At 40.7% G+C, this 16,718-nt stretch overlaps 1 protein-coding gene across 5 annotated transcripts in view; it reads right to left on the minus strand.

The window, feature by feature from the left end:
* Positions 1-16,718, minus strand: part of LOC134632821 (arf-GAP with dual PH domain-containing protein 1) — a 45,923-nt gene that overhangs the window by 20,910 nt on the left and 8,295 nt on the right. For 3 of the 5 annotated variants that reach the window (XM_063481637.1, XM_063481636.1, XM_063481635.1), the window contains one exon: positions 5,131-5,258. Coding sequence is in view for 2 of the 5 variants with exons in the window: in XM_063481636.1 (XP_063337706.1) it covers positions 5,131-5,258 (128 nt within the window). In the remaining 3 variants the exon portion in view is untranslated. Of the gene's footprint in view, positions 1-5,130; positions 5,946-16,718 lie in introns of all 5 variants that reach the window. The other 2 variants (XM_063481639.1, XM_063481638.1) reach the window with 1 other exon arrangement.

A 16,718-nucleotide genomic window follows, 5' to 3' on the forward strand; every position in this document is an offset into this window, starting at 1 on the left:
CATGGTTTACACTGCAATAGCACGTGAGACTGAATGACTTCTCGTTATCTACAATCTAATTTATTATATATCCAACTGCTTAAGCACATACATATCCATCTAAATAGCAAAGCTGATTCAATTTATGTACTGATAAATATGCAGCAGTGTGCAGTGTAGTCTGGGCAAGGATAAAAAAAAAAAAAGAACATGCATAATGCACAAAGTGTAACTGAGATTGAATCAGCCACACAAAGCAAGGTGAAAGCTCCAGCTCGACTTCATCCTGGTAACTTATGAGACCCCAGTTAGTACCAGTAATGACAAAAGCCAACAAAGGAGGACTGCTTCCCTTGATCCTGCTTGCCTGCCCCCTCACTTATTTGCATTTAGATGCAATATTTGAGTCATGGTTTTGGGTTTCTGTTGTGCCACTTCCCATTTTATTTTCTCATTTTTAGTGATGTATGTATCTAGTTACTTTGTTCATTTTTCACAGCAGTTTTCACCAGTTACATACTCTTTTACTATATATACTTCTTTGTCTCTCTGTAACATGCCAGATTGTCTTGGAAGTTAAGCTTTCTAGACAGTTTCCTAGTTATATTCCTCATATTCTCTTCCTGGAGTTGTATTCCTTGTGCTTCTTGTTCATATCCTCATTGTTACCCTGCGGGACTTTTTTCTGCACTTTTTCTTTTTCCTGGTCTTCACCTGGATTGCTTGCCCTGTCGGTGTATGACCAGCCTTTAATTAAAAATGAGATTCTGGTGTATTATGTGGTGTCTTGTGTTATATTTATGAGCCTGCTCCGTTGCGCCATTAAAAGCAAGGGTAAGATAATGTGTCCAGATACAGATTAAACATTAGTACGTGGTGTAAATAGAGCCTAACGTGGTATTATAATTCCAAAACAAAATGAAGTAATATCCTTGTGATTTGTAGCACCTAGCTGAACACAACCACAGACGCATTTCTACTGATCCCAATATAAGCCATGTTCAGTTAATAAAGTGAATACTGCTGTGGCTCCTCCGATTACTGACATTTTATTGGTATGGGACCAAAACAGAGCTCCAGAGGTCTCAACAGTGATCTCAAAATCATCCTAAAACACTCCCAATTATATTAACCCAAACGCACGTCACAAAGCCCTCGTGTATTCCCATACCTCAATCAAATGCATCCCCCATCCGCCAATAAATGTGCTTTTGTTCTGGTTTTATCCAAATGCTCTGTCCTTCCTGTATATTCTTCTTCCATTTTCCTTGCTAACACCCCCACTGCTCACCCCTTAAGTTGAATCCCCATAACATCCCAATTACTGTCCTCCCACATCTTCAACTTTCCTGGTGACTCACATCACCGCCCCCTGAGTCCCTTTTTGTCACAGACTGGCAGTCTCTGAGCGCCAACACTGTTTCATTCACGGACAACTTTATTTATCCCCAGCAGAGTACAGAAGTCCAAATATGCATTCTGTGTTTACACATTTGCAGGGGAGGTACTAGGATGCTTTGAAGATGTATTCTCACCGGGACATGATCGCAAGGCACACAAGGGATAAGAGTAAACTATTATTTTACTAATAATGCTTATTGATCCATATGGTGAGATATTCTCCTTCCACTGGGAAGTCAGAGTTAGGCTGAAGGTCAGAATTATGGAGCTGGTTAGAATTCACATATCAGGGCACAGGCATCACAGCAAATCTAAGTATTATTGGAAGATCAATACTGGCTGTATCAAGCCACATGAGACTCTGACTCTGATCATGCAGCCTTTTGTTCTATGCTAAAGAAAAACAGTATGGCTAATCTAGAAATATAATGAATGTGTCAACAGACAGAGATGTACTGGGTTTCAAAAACCCACCACTTTTCCTTTAAATGACATCGCTCCTCCTCATTTTTTTTAATTCTGTCACATTACTAAGTCCATATCACATGTCCATTGACTGGGTTGTTTCCATAGAAACAATAGTGATGCTTAAGCTTCAGTTACCATGGTTTTTGTTTTTGTCTGAATGTATTTGGTACAGTCACATATCCAATATGCACGCTTATATTGGGATTTGCACATATTCGTGAAGAATTAAGAATTCTGGCAGTTATTTCAATCGACTCATAACAGAATATAAACATTTAAACTCAGCTGATATAAAACATTGATAGTTTATTAACTTCTCTGAGTTGATAGACTGTTTGGCTTGAAGTTACCCATATGCAGCATAAAAAGTGGACTACTGTGACACCATTCATGGATTTGTAAAGTCCTGTTTTGAAGCAGCAAGATTAACGTTTGCACAGCCGCCATCTTGTTTTAAAAAACTGGATGTAACAAAGGAGAGCAATTCTGATTGTGAAACTGCTTGCTCACTGAGTAATGACTTGCCTTTCCATGTTGCTAACTAACATACTATGGATAATATCCCTTTTTGAAACACAGTATGACCCCAAAGTGACTGACCCCATAAATTCATAAAGAAAGTTTTTACAGAAGTCGAGACAGAAAGCTGCTTTCCCATAGATTTCTATTCAGGTTCCTCATGTGATGTCATGCGGAAGTGACACAGTCACTGGTTGTATCACCTCCAGTGATACATCATGTATTCCCCCACTGGTTGGCAGTGGTTTCTGGAGGTTGCTGGCTCCTGCCAGCTGAAATCAGTTGCCAATGATATCCTAGTGAATTCTTTGGTTGCTAGCAGAATCCCAGCACTAATAGTTCCTATTAGCCGAGCAATAATACGACTTGAAAAGTGTGATACAAATTGGAAATGAAAGTTTGTTGTCAAAGTAAAAGTTGTACCTCAGCAGTGGCCAATATGTTTCAAAAGGCACAACTTTTAATTTGAAAGCAAATGGTCGATTTAGCAATAAGCTAGCGACCAAAGCAAACACAAGGGGGTTTTGCTAAGTGGTTGAGGAGTACACATTGTTGCCAAGTGACATGTGGCTTGGGGGGGGTCACTGATTGGTCTCTAGGCCACGTGACAGGGGCTTTAGCAATCATTCTCCCAGCAACTGCCATTAGCCTCCAGCAAACATTCACAACCATTTGGCGAGTAGTCTTTTTTCCATTGCTTTTGCAATTGTCATGGTGTTAACTAGTGGACTTCAAGGTATGTGTGAGTTTAGGAATGACACATTTCAAAACACACAAAATGTAAAACTAGGAGCCATTTTACTAAAACAAGTGCAAGAGCGACTCAAAAGACAATCCTAACAAAATGGACTGTTTGCTACAACTGTTAACACCACCACTTTAGTTATGATGCTACAAGTTGCTAAAAACAACCATCTCCGGTGCTAAAACATGAAGCCAAGCCACATGTGTGAAAGTCTAAAGTTCCCCAAATGGTCATTAGTTCTAAAATGACCCCACAGATATTAAAAGCACAGCCTGCTACAAAAACAATTTTGGTTTCTATGGCTATTTTCCACTTTCTTGACAACTGTACAAAGATGAATAATAATATAAGGCATCCATTTAGATTGCATGAAAGCTTATGTTTATGCAATATTTCAGCTGTAGCTGCCTTGAATAATGGTGATGAAAAAAAAAACATACTGCCACCTCGTTAGCTAGTCGACTAAACTAAGTGGCTCACTTTACAACTTGACCATTGTTTGCAGTTGTTGCTTTCATAGGTTTTAAAAGCAACTTTCTCACAACTAATACTCGTACGTATGATACATTATAGTGTTTCATTTGTATACTATTCTACTGTTGCAGAAGACTCAAAAATATTTTACATCAGCTTTAGCTAATTTCATAACAATCCACATCTAAAAGTTTGTCCATTTATGTCTAACCAAAGAGATTGTAAAATTGATTTTTAAAATAATTAGTTCACAAACTATATTAATAATAATACAATGATTTCCTTTGCATTCTCTTTTGAATTGACACTGGATGGCTTTTTCCAACAGGTTTGTAAAATAAATAAAAATCAATTAATGTTTAAATCTGTAGTCTCTAGTTCCAAAGTTGCTGGCAGATTTAGCTACCTTCAGACAGAGGACAGGCTAGTTGTTTAGCAATCCCTGAATATCAGGTGATCTGCCCACATCAGCTGATGGCTTAGCTGATACCTTTCTCCATGTCCAACTGACAAATCAGACTCAGACTGCGGGCTTACTTGTGGTTCCTAGGGTATTTAAAAGCAGGATGGGAGGCAGAGCCTTCAGCTTTCAGACGCCCCCCACCCCCCAGTTTGTATTTGGGAAACAGACACCTTCTCTACTTTTAGAGACACTGACCGTCCCTTAGTTATACTGCAATATGTCTATACTGCTAAGAGGCTTCCCATGATGCACTGAGTGTTTCTTCTTCACTCACCTCTTTTGACTCTATGTTTGTACACCACTCTGCAATTAATCAATAGTTACTATTAATCTCTGGCTCTACACCCCTACCTGAGCCTGGTTTATTCCTGTTAAAAGGGAGTTTTTCCTTCTCACTCTCGCCAAGTGCTTCATCATAGGTTGTTGTCTGATTGTTGGGGTTTTCTTTCTATTTTCTCTGTACTATTAGAGACTCCTACAGTATAAAGCACCTTGTGGCAACTGTTGTTGTGATTTGGTGCTATATAAATAAAAGTGAATTGAATTCCACTGAAATTAACATATAGAGCCGGATGTTAATGTTGCTTCAGTATGCAAACAGTTTGTGCACCTGTGCAAGACCCTGTGCCTCCTGCACAACAGAGGAGGTGGATTGAATTTGATGTTAAATTAAAGCTCTGTTCACGACATTATCATCACAGTAATTTAATAGCATCGCAATGTTGGTTTTATTGCCATATTTTAGAAAAAATATTTGATGCTGTCCTGATAAACACCGTGTGTTACACCTGATCAGACTACACCTCCTCCTGTATTCTCTTGAGAAAATCGTAGTTGTCGCTTGCCTGTGACCCCAAACCATCTGACGCTGTGGAGGCGTAGTGCGAGCAGTATGCTAGCAAAACAGCAGCGTTAGTCCTCCATCTCTTTCTCTCTACACAAAATGTAGGAGTGTAGGAATTCAATGCTGTGGAAGCCTTGTCTCACATTCATTTTATTGTTCAAATGTCAAATGTCATCAAATGTCAGCAAGTGGACTGAGGTTAAAGGTATGTGGAGATTTTTGACATTCCCACCCTACCTCCACCTCACTGGCATCCCATGTGTCCTGGACAGACTTGACCCGGCTGATGTGTGGGATGCTCCGGTGAAGGAGTGAGCAGGCCTGGCAAACAAACACACCCAAAGTCAGCGACGCCCAGTCTGGTTCTGCAGGAGAGACAGAGAAAGGGAAGGAGGGAGAGCCGGTGGGGGGGAATTAGAGAAATGATGAAGGTAAAAGAGAGCGAGAGAGAGAGAGAGAGTGTAAAGGAGGAAATGAAATTTGTGAAAGCAGGACAGGAGCGCGATACAGAGAGAAAGATACAGGACAAACAAAAAGGGAGGTGTGCAAAAGTCTTGTTATGAAGATGCTTTAACAAAAAGAACAGCAGCTCAAGGTTCAGACTATAAATACTGAAGGTGCTGATGCCAGCGCTGTTAAGAGGTTACAGAGGCAAAGTAAATGAAGCGAATATTACATCAGACTGTGGCTGAGTGTGCTCCTGCTCATAAAGGAGAGCAGGGCCGCAAAATATGATTTTGGGGAAATCCTATTTAGCCTACTAACAGGAAGCAGACCACCTGAGATCTGATCAGACCTTAGTTACCAAGCTAGTTGCATCAGACACACAAATGCACACACATAAAGACTCTGGGAGAATGTGCAAAACTGAAGAAAAACCACTCTCTGCAACGCAGCACAACAACAGCAGCAGCAGCATCTGTGGGTGGTCAGCCAGGGTGCATGTGAGTCACTGTATCACACACAGGCTGATTCTGCCCATGCTGATGAAGTGTTCAAAGTCAAGAGGCGTGATGTGCGACGGAAAGAGGAAGACAGAGCAAAGTGAGAAACTGAATGTCAGAATATGAGAAAGAGAAACAAAGAGGATCACACATGTGAATACCACAGATGGGCTGATTGGTGGGTAGCAAATGCAAAGAATCACAATTCAAGTTAGCTGACTAGTAAGACTAAATGACAAGCAATCCTGGCAGCCACAGTTAGTTACTTGGAAGTGATCGTCTTTCTTGTTCCAGTTCCTCAGCTGAAAGTTTGGTATTTTTAGCTGTAGACATGGCAGTATGCATTTGGTGTTTGTTTGTTTTTTCCACTGAATACTCAAATATCTCAACTTTTGGGCTGAAAATAACTAAGGGAGAATAGCTATGTCAGTTTGGCCGGCGGTCATAGGTTCTGTCCAATAATATGACGCGAGACTAGAGTAAAATACAGCCATGGATTGGCACTTTATTAAAGAAGGAGTATGATAACAGCACAAACACTAACCTACAACTAAACAAAATGGCTTCCTTTTATACTCTACCTTTTCAGGTGAGCATCCGGAAAAGTCCAAGTATGGGGGTTAACTAATCAAAATGAAAACATAACCCTCCACACAAACAAACATACAATTACATTAAAGCACATCACAACATATGCATATTTCCAACACGTACTATAAACAAACCAATAACATAAGCTTCACCCATTACTATATAAATTAAAACCCTCTTTATCCCTACTCCCTAACCTGGCACACTGGTCTGCTCCAAGAGCTCTTAAACAGGTCATTGAGCCGCTTTCAATCTTTTGCTCCACATCCTGCAAGAAGCAACCAGGACAGGTGAGTACCTTTATAAGTTCACATTTCACATAGATTTAGGTTATCGACAAATGATTAACTGTAAGCAGCTCTAACTTTGGTTCTTCTTTGACACAGGTAAGATGGCCAGTCCCACTGTCTCTTCACCGTTACAAGCTGTCAATTCTAATCGTATGTCAAATAACCTAATAAAAAATTCATAAGAACTAATGTGTTTTTCTTTATTATACCAATTTAAATTCCCAATCCAACAATTAATCTCTAACAATACCAACCAGGTAATGGAACCCCTGGTCTCCATTACAAGCTAAGGGATGGGAAGTAAAGGAAGCATCATTTACGAAAAGAAAAACATGTTTAATTTAAACGGGCACACCCATCGGCAGCACGGTGGCATGGTGGTTAGCACTGTTGCTGCACAGCAAGAAGGTCCTGAGTTCAATTCCACCATCACCATTTCTGTGTGGAGTTTGCATGTTCTCTCCGGGTACTCCGGCTTCCTCCTGCAGTCCAAAGACATGCAATTAGTGGGGATAGGTTAGTTGATCAATCTAAATTGCCCATAGATGTGAATGGTTTTCTGTCTCTGTGTGTTAGCCCAGTGACAGACTGTCAACCTGCCCAGGGTGTACCCTGCCTCTCACCCTATGACAGCTGGGATAGGCTCCAGTGCCCCCTGCGACCCTGAAAACAAGGATATGTGAATGGATGGATGGGCCTGACACAAGTGTCTGACTCAAGTGTGTCTGAGGGAAATCCTTTATATGTTTTGGTTTCTGTCACTTGGTCTGTGCCATTATTTTTTCTTTTTCTGTTGTGATTTGTGTGCTCTTGCAGCATTTTTCTATTTGCTGCTTAAGTTGCAACCTATTCGACCTCCTCTTCCATCAAGCCAGTTACTGTAAAGTTATTGTATTGTAAGTAAGCAGTCAAGCAGGGTGAGCTTATTGAGACAAACATGTGAGTAACAAGTCCATGAACATTTTTTTTTAGTCAGAGCCAGTTATTTCCATCTTTTATATACAGTCTGTGCTTTCAGTATACAGCATTAACGAAAACAAAATATATTTTATAAGTTTAAATGTGATTATATTGGCTAATGTTAGTGTGCCAGTATGGATAATGATGTTGCTAATTGATGCATATGCATGTGTGTGTATACTGTGCTACAGAACATGCACATCCTAACCTGCATGTGCACAGCTACAAGCGACTGAAAGTACTGAGGGTGCCCTTACTGAGCAACATTGAAAAGTCTTTCTCTCTGTATCTCACTCTCTGTGCAGCTGCTATTTCTTAAAGAGGCCCTCACCGTGGCGCACCACAGACACACACACATGCACACACAGTGACAGCAGTGTGTAATACTCAAGGGAATCATATGAGAGGCAGGGGAACGAAAGGTTGAAGAAGGCAAAAAAAAAACCAAAACCCAACACCATTTCTGCATTTCTGTCGTTTCAAGGCTGAAGCGGAAAGGTTTAGAGATTTAGAGATCTGGATGGAAGTGGAGAACAGAGATGAGGGTTTGGAGGAGTGGAAGAAGCAAACAGAGGGATGGATGTGAGTTCCCCCGAGAGCGTTAGCTGTCATCTGCGATAATCTTCCTCCATTTCATCTCTTTTAACCCATGACAAGCAGGTGACGCGTTTATAAACGTCAAGTCATCCTTTAATCATTCTGGAGTGCGATGAAGCTTCGAGCAGCAGCGCTTTAATGTAAGGGAATCAAACCTCTTCCTTTTTAGGTCTTCGCAACAACAATATAAAAACTCACAGGCACCCACACAAACACACTCACACCAAACCAACCCCTGCTGACACGAAAACATACAACCTGCCATTCGGTGGTGAGGTCATCTCTGTCTGAGTCAGGCCTTACAAAGAAACAGGCGGCACTCAGGGAGATTGCTGTGGCCGCATGACTGACTAACAACACACACACAAAACCACACACACACACTACCACACATGCACATACGCAGAGGGCTTTTTCCTCTACATGTACATGAGTGATGTTTCTCAACAGGATAGCTGTGAACAACAGATGCACAGTCGTAGTGAGCAGGAGGTGGAAAATTCCTGATGTAGTGTGACTTTTTTTTCCTTACAGTGCATATGCTGTTTGAGACATGTTTTTTTCTTTAAATGCAGCAGTACTGTGTTGCATCTCTGAGCAACTGTTCAGAGAGAGGAGAAAAAAAGCTTTGCAGGAGATCTTATTGGGCTCACCTCTTAGGGAGACACTGGAGCTTTGGACAGAGGATGAATGAATGGGTGAGGGGCATTTATATTCTTACAGTGGCGGCCTGTGACTGTGAGCGTCTGCAAGCACTTTCATGCATCTGCAGCAGAGTCATTTGTGTAGTATGTCTCATACACATGCCTGTCAGAGGTGGCATTGTGTTGGAGATTAATAGCTAGAAAGTAGGGTCAGCTGAGGTTATGACCCAGTGTGTTGGTAAAAAAAAACAAAAAACAGATACCACAACATGCTTTCATTTCTCTCAGTGGTTCTTCATTTTAAAAAGACAGACGTCCCAGATGAAATGTCTCTGCAAATACAAATATTGCCCATTGAATCCACTAAATTTGCTCTTCCCAAATCATTGATTTGTCTTTCTTATCTGCTGCCATGGGGATAGATTTTAAGGCTATGACTGTTGGGTAAGTATCATAATTTCCTTGATCCACTGTGGGCTAGTGTGGTCACTGTGTGTAGCCTGGTTCACTTAAATAGAGGGCTAGTTCTCAAGTCCAAAACACGGGTTTGTTTAAAGTAATTGTTTCAAAAAAATTACTCCATCTTTGTTATTGATGGATTACTAGCTCATTGCTTTTCTTTGCTTTTCATGTTCTTAACTTGAGGGCATTTTTTTACTAATAGATCTTATCCAATGCTAAAGTCTCTTCTAGAAGCAAGTATCACTGCACTGTGTTCCTTTCATTTTAAGGTCACTTGGACATGCTTGATAAATCCCCCCCCCCCCCCCCCCCCCCCACACACACACACACACACACACACACATTCTGAGTACACGAGTACAAACAAAGGAGGAAATGCATTTGCTGAAATGCAATCTTAATGCCACTGGTTCTAAAACTGAGGGCAATTTATCTTCTACCAGCTATCAACAGTAATGATTGGTGCACAGAAAAAGAACTCTTGGGGTATCTCACAGCTATACTGGACGCCTTCAAACATTGCCTCCTGTCCCCACAGCAATCCAAAACCAAGGGGTGAAGGTTGATGCCCATACAGTAGACATTTTTATGGAAGGACCAAACAAACTATGTAGCTTTTAGTTATAACCTTACTAAGGTATAATGTATAAAGATAAAAGTACTAGGCCACACCGCTTTGTCTTAGAATTAAAAGTGATTTTAGGCTCATTGGCCCAAGTATACAAAATCATAGCGTAAAAGTGGCATGGGTTTAAGTGTAATGTGGCTCAGTATTTTGATAATGATGATGTCACTGTGTCAACCCCTATATTTAGTAGAATACTTAAATGTATAGCTAATAAATAAATAATAAATATTGTTTCAGAACAATCCTGCTCAGCTTTGTTGGCTAATTCATACAAGCACACCTTCCTGAAAGGTTACTTTGTCATGTTAATACAATATTTCTACAGTTACCTCATAATCATTGGGTCAAACAGCTTTCTAGAACATAAAATACTTCAAGGAATTTTTTTGTACTGAATCCCTAAAGGCTGGTGTGTAGTTTTAATAAAGAGGAATTAGCGTTCTGTCTCCCTGAAACTCCCTAAAAAGGAGACTTGGTGAAATCCTTGACAATGAAACATCTGAAAAAAATACACTAAGCAGTTGTGTATATGTGTTTGTGTGTGTTACGTGGGCTTGTTGTTATGAGGTCACTAGAGTCTTGGAAAATTAACAGTGTGGGTTGACCTCAACTTCCTTGAATCAAATGCTCTGTTTGATTTCATATACCATCCACTGTTTTGTTCATTTTCAGTATGTTCTCCTTTGGTGATCTAATCAATAACACCTTAATGTTAAACACCAGAAAGACCAATTTGATATTTTATGTGTATTTATGTGTATTTCAAAAAGGTGTATTTCATTTCAAGAAGAATCCAGAACAATCTACTCATTTATTTTTGTATTGATTTTAAACTGCTTCTTATTATGTATCAAGGCTTTGTGCTGCCTTATTTATTAGAATGCTGTATTATTTCAGTCGGTTGCCTGCTGGATGACAGTAAAAGACTGTAACTTTACTAAATCGAGCCTACAGCAAGGCAAAAGGTCCATAGTCTAAGAAGAACAGAAAGATCTAAAGATACTGATACATTTTATCATTAGTGCCTGATTCCACATTTAAGAAGTTTATATTCTATATTTAAAGTGAGCTTCATGTTGCTAAACAAATGCTTGACTTGTATATACAAGTCAAGCATTATATAATTTTATATATCTAAAAATTCCCCTCTTGACCCTGTGGGCGGTCTTTATCCATTAAGCTCGGGTCCTCTACCAGAGGCCTGGGAGCTTGAGGGTCCTGCGCAGAATCTTAGCTGTTCCTAGGACTGCGCTCTTCTAGACAAAAATCTCCAATGTAGTTCCTGGGATCTGCCAGAGCCAGTCGCCTAGCTTGGAGGTCACTGCACCGAGTGCTCCGATTACCACTGGGACCACTGTTACCTTCACCCTCCACATCTTCTCAAGCTTTTCTCCCAGCCCTTAGTACTCCTCCAGCTTCTCATGTTCCTTCTTCCTGATGTTGCCATCATTCGGTATCACTACGTCTATCACTACGGCTGTCTTCTTCTGTTTGTCTACGACCACTATGGTTGGTTAGCCACCACCACTTTATCTGGAAGTCCCACAAGATCTTAGCTCAGTTATTCTTGACCACCCTAGGGGGCGTCTTCCATTTTGACCTCGGGGCTTCCAGGCCATACTTGGCACAGATGGTTAAGAGAACTTTGTAAATATTCTCTCAAGTTTTTTGTCAGTATTACCCAGCAGAACTGTAAGCAAGAACACAAATGTTGAGCTGGAATGGAGATGCAACAGTCTTTAACCTGCCTGCTGCTTACAGCTAAGTTAGAATGTATTATTGAGCGAACTGTGAATAGAGCAGGTAACTGAGAATTACCCTGAAGCAAGTGCCCTTCATGCATCCAGCCTACTGCATGCTCTAACCGAATGACAACCCTTGCTGAAATCAAACAATTTCATGTAGCGAGATTGCATTAGCTGTGGAGAACCTCCTGCTGCTCTCGAGAAAGCAGACTGCAAAGGATGACGTAAAAACATTTGTTCAGGATTTCGTCCAATGTCAGATCATAAAAAAATGCTCAAAACACCTTAAAATTAAGGGCAACCACTTTCAATCACAAGACACATGTTGCCTGATGGGAGGAACTTACAGCAATCATTCTCAGACTGGCAAAGATATGCAAATAGTTGCCGTTTGATTTATAAACTTAGACAGATGGCCAACACGTTACGATCAATCAATGTTTGTCTATGCTGAACGCAACTCGTCTACAGCGAGTCTGTTTGCAATAGCAAATGCGACTTAGATGAGTGTCAACTTGTATTCTGATTATTTATTATTTATTTCTGATTATTTTGTGGGTCGGACTTGAACCCAGGCCGGCCGCTTTAAGATGTATGGCTACACGCTCAACGCACTTACAAGCTTTTAACACAATGCTAAGCTCCCATAAGTCATTAAAAAAATATTCTCCAATATTTTTATTTCAAACCTAAAAAAAACCCAAAAAGCAATGAGTGGAACTGCAAAAGGAACCTAAACCTCCTTATATCTCATCTTGGACCTGCTGATTTGCTGTTCTATAAACACCTTCTGCACACCTAAAAGGATTGCTGAGGCTTCTCTCTGGAGGCAAAAAATCATTTGTGTGTCCTCAGCAGAGGGCAGAACCACAGTGCTGCTGAGCTACAGAGAAACCCCGCAGTACAGGCGCCCAGCTCAGCCTCTCAGCGGTCTCATCAAAGCGCACCAGCAGAGTGAAGATAGGGGAAGAAACGCAAAGGTAAGGAAGGGCAAAGTAAGAATGACTAAGCATTACAAAAAACATCCACAAGCAATGTGTGTTTTCAGACCAATTCCAGCAAGCTTTCTGCCTGCTTAATGAATGTTGTATCTGAGATGGGACGATAAGACACGGGTGAGGAAGGACAGGCAGGTCACTGCTGATGCTGCGATGTGTTTTACTTTGTAAGTCTGCAAATTCACGAACAATAGAAGGATTTCATGCGATGTAGCATAGCAGGGACAATGGAGGGCCTCATCTTTCAGGAAAAGCAGGCTAACCTGTCACCTTTATAGCAAAGTAAAGCTAGAAACTGTCTTTTTTCTGACATATTTGATTCTTCACCAAGAAAGATCTTTCTGTTTGGAGTGCTTCTGCACGGGTTTCCTCCCACAGACCAAAGATCTGCTTGTTAGGTTAATTTGTGATTCTAAATTGGCTGTAGGTGTGAAATCGAGAGCAGGCGAGAGCCAGACAACCACATGACGGTGAGTGGACTAGACTCCAAAACAATTTTGTCTAGCACAATGTATGCTTTTCTTATTTCCTAATCCCATTTGAATTATCGTGTGAGTCATTGCAGAAAGCAATATATTTCTGGAGAAGACCTTTTCAGAGTGTAAATGTTTACTTGTGAACTAGCTGAAAGCCCTCACACCCACTTAACAGTCGCTTGTCTTGGTTTCTGGTCTGGTCTTAAATTTAGAAACCATTTGCATACAGATTCTTAAACAAATGCACCACTATGGTTAATGCAATCAGATTTCAAACAAATTTAAATGTCTGTGCTCCCACTAAGTCAACTAGGAGAAGAACTGTGTGAACTGCAACATCTGGGAATGGCCATTATACAAGATTAATTGAGAGGTAGGGACATGCTGCCAGCATCTCCTGGGAGATAAAATAAGTGCATTTTTTATATAGGCCTGTGAAAAATGACCCTTATGCTCCCTCAATCTATGAAATGACCAAACAGTCTCCTGATGAGTATATGGCCTCAATCGCTAGTTTCATTTCTCACTGAACACAACATGTTGTTCATTTTGTAAACTGTAGCCCTATTAAAGCAAAAGAGGGGGATAAAGTAGAGCATCCTTTAGGGCAGCGGTCCCCAACCTTTTTTGCATCATGGACCGGTTTCTGTCCGACAATATTTTCACGGACCGGCCTTTAAGTTGTTCCAGATAAATACAACAAAATAAAAAAAAAATATTCATAACACATGGGAAAAGACCCAGGGAAACTGAGTTAACAATAAAAATGATAAAAAATAGAAAACCCAGAAAACCATAAATTGCACACCCGAGCATCAACTCTCGCGGCCTGGTACCAAATGACTCACAGACTGGTACTGGTCTACGGCCCGAGGGTTGGGGACCGCTGCTTTAGGGCATATCCACCTTGTCGATGACAAGTTTCTACCTGGGAAGTGTGCAGTGTTGCTCTGTTTCGTAGTCAGTGACTGATGTGTAAGATTAATAATAAAATTCTGAGTACAGGGAGAAGGTTCTGGGATCGAAATCAGCCTGTGGCCTGAACGAACTAGCTTGTTCTCACCATGCTTATGTGGATTCTTTCCAGGTTTTAGATTGGATATAGGAGTGCAGGGTGTACCCCACCTCTCGCCCTTCGATACCTGGGATCCAGTTCTCCCACAAGCCAGAACTGGATAAGCAGAACAAATGGATAGATGGCACTCCTTTAAGGAAAATCAAATGTTTGCTTCACTAAATATGAAAAAACTATTTCCCATTTTGTACTTACCTCTTTGTACGGTATCTGTTATATTCTACTTAACAGCCACAATGATGCTTTTTTCCTTTCTCTTTTGTCTATTGAGCGGATTTGTCTGTTTTTCACTATATTGAAACCATCTCACAATTAAACCACCAAAACCAGCATCAAAAATTCATATCTTGATGAGATGTGAATTATTAGCCTGGGGATTCCTGGTTCCTGCCAACAGGGGAAGTGGTACTGGTGGGGGTTTCATCTGTGCTGCTTGTACTCTTGTGAAATTTTATGAAAGAAGCACAGTAATTAGGAAACTAAGCAGTTGGATTCAACTAAACTATAGTATGCTGCAGCCCACTTTTACTAGCATTTGGGTTCAGTGTGCCATGCTGAAGGAAATTTCATCACCTCTTGAGGAAAACGAGTGTACACGACTTGGCGGATCAGATTTTCCAGCTCCTTTCCCTAAACTGTTGTATTACATCCCGGATACAATTGGCACTGCCACACAGAACAGAACATCTGTCTCAACTGCTCTTCAGAGGCGAGATTCTATTGTGCAATCATTGCAAAGGTGAAAGTGGTGTACTTGCCAGGGAAAACTGCTTAACAGTTTTAGCTCGGGAACATTCAATGCCAATCTTTCCCTGAGGCATAGTGAACTGTTGCAGAACAGTGAACAAATCATCAAAAACGACATCCCAAGAGACAAATAACGCTTGATCAGTGTAAATCATTGTGCCAGCTTTCCCCAAACAGCCTGTAGTCATGCTAGCTGGCCTGTGAGTCTGTACAGGTTTGCAAATAAATGCTTATGCTAACACAGCCACACGCTCACAGAAACAATGCTAATGCTAACCGTCTATAACCTTTACCATGTTCATCATCTTAAAGAAGACAGCATACTTGACAAGGATGCCTTTTAGATATATAACAGATCAGGTTTCATTTTAATTTCAGCTTGGAGAATTGGTTTCCAGCATAAGTAACACTTACAAAGTACTTTCTTTCCTCAAGTATGCTAACATTTACTAATTAACAATGAAGCTAATGACTACTGCCCATCAGTATTCTACTCTCTTCTGCTACTATTGAATAAATGCCAAAGAAAGATGATTTTGTAGCAATTTGGGTACTGAACAACCATCCCATATGTTTTAATAGCATTCTCGTATGGCTGGGGTCTCACAGGGGTCAGTTAGGATGCATCTTCTGAAAGCCACAGATATACACAATTTTCCACCCAACCCAGGACACCAATGGGACTCATTTGTAAACTACTTAGTAAAATATCTACTGAGCCTATTGTTCATACTAATCAATTTTTATAACTCTAATTAAGGTTAAAAAACTAGGGTCATTGATGAAAAGTATAACGAAAATAACAGTGATGCCTTGCTAACTACCATAAACTTAATTTCAAGTGATAATTTCACACTTTGTTAGCTTTCAGCGGATATGTACCAAAACCTCTTCTTGTGGATGTGGCTCTGCAACACTGTGGCTAATTTTAATTGACTTTATTTGGGCTGGTGGAGGGTTGGTTGAGGTATCCATGTGCAAACTTATACTATATCAAGCAGTCATGGGTTTGGACTCAAGGTTGGGTTAATTGGTGATTCTAAATTATCGAGATGTGTGAATGTGAGTGTGAATGTATTGTCTGTCTCTCTGTGTTAGCCCTGTGTCAGGCTGGCAACCTGGGTGTACCCTGCCTCTCGCCCTATGGTCGCTAGGATAGACTCCAGCCCCTCTGCAACCCTGAATTGGATAAGCAGATAAGAATTGATTGATTGATTGATACTAGCCTGGTGGAGGGCAGTCTGAGGTATCCATGAACACATAGAGATAATATTAAGTAGTCATGGTTTTGGACTCAAGCTGTCCGCTAAGACACAAGCCCACTGGAGCTCACAGTACAAATCAATCTCTGAGTTATTTTAAGGTGAGTCGTTGTTCCCTGCTGCACCACTACACCGGATCTCAGTGTTCCCCCCGCCCTGCCAAATCTCACTTTAACCATTGTGTAAAAGCTGTTATAAACTGACCAAAGGCTGAACTGTCGTTATGTAGGTTGCTGATAAAAAAAAAAGGAAAATAAAAGAAAAATGCTTCTGCTAATTAAAAGCTGCATCAACCACAAAAAATAACAACCTCTCCACCTTGCTACAATCACAATGAAATCCCTCTTGAAGTGTCTACCCCTCAGACAAAGCTATCTCGTTTTGCAAAAGTGCCTCTGGCTCAAAT

Source organism: Pelmatolapia mariae, linkage group LG8, assembly GCF_036321145.2.
Source record: "Pelmatolapia mariae isolate MD_Pm_ZW linkage group LG8, Pm_UMD_F_2, whole genome shotgun sequence".
NCBI lineage: Eukaryota > Metazoa > Chordata > Actinopteri > Cichliformes > Cichlidae > Pelmatolapia > Pelmatolapia mariae.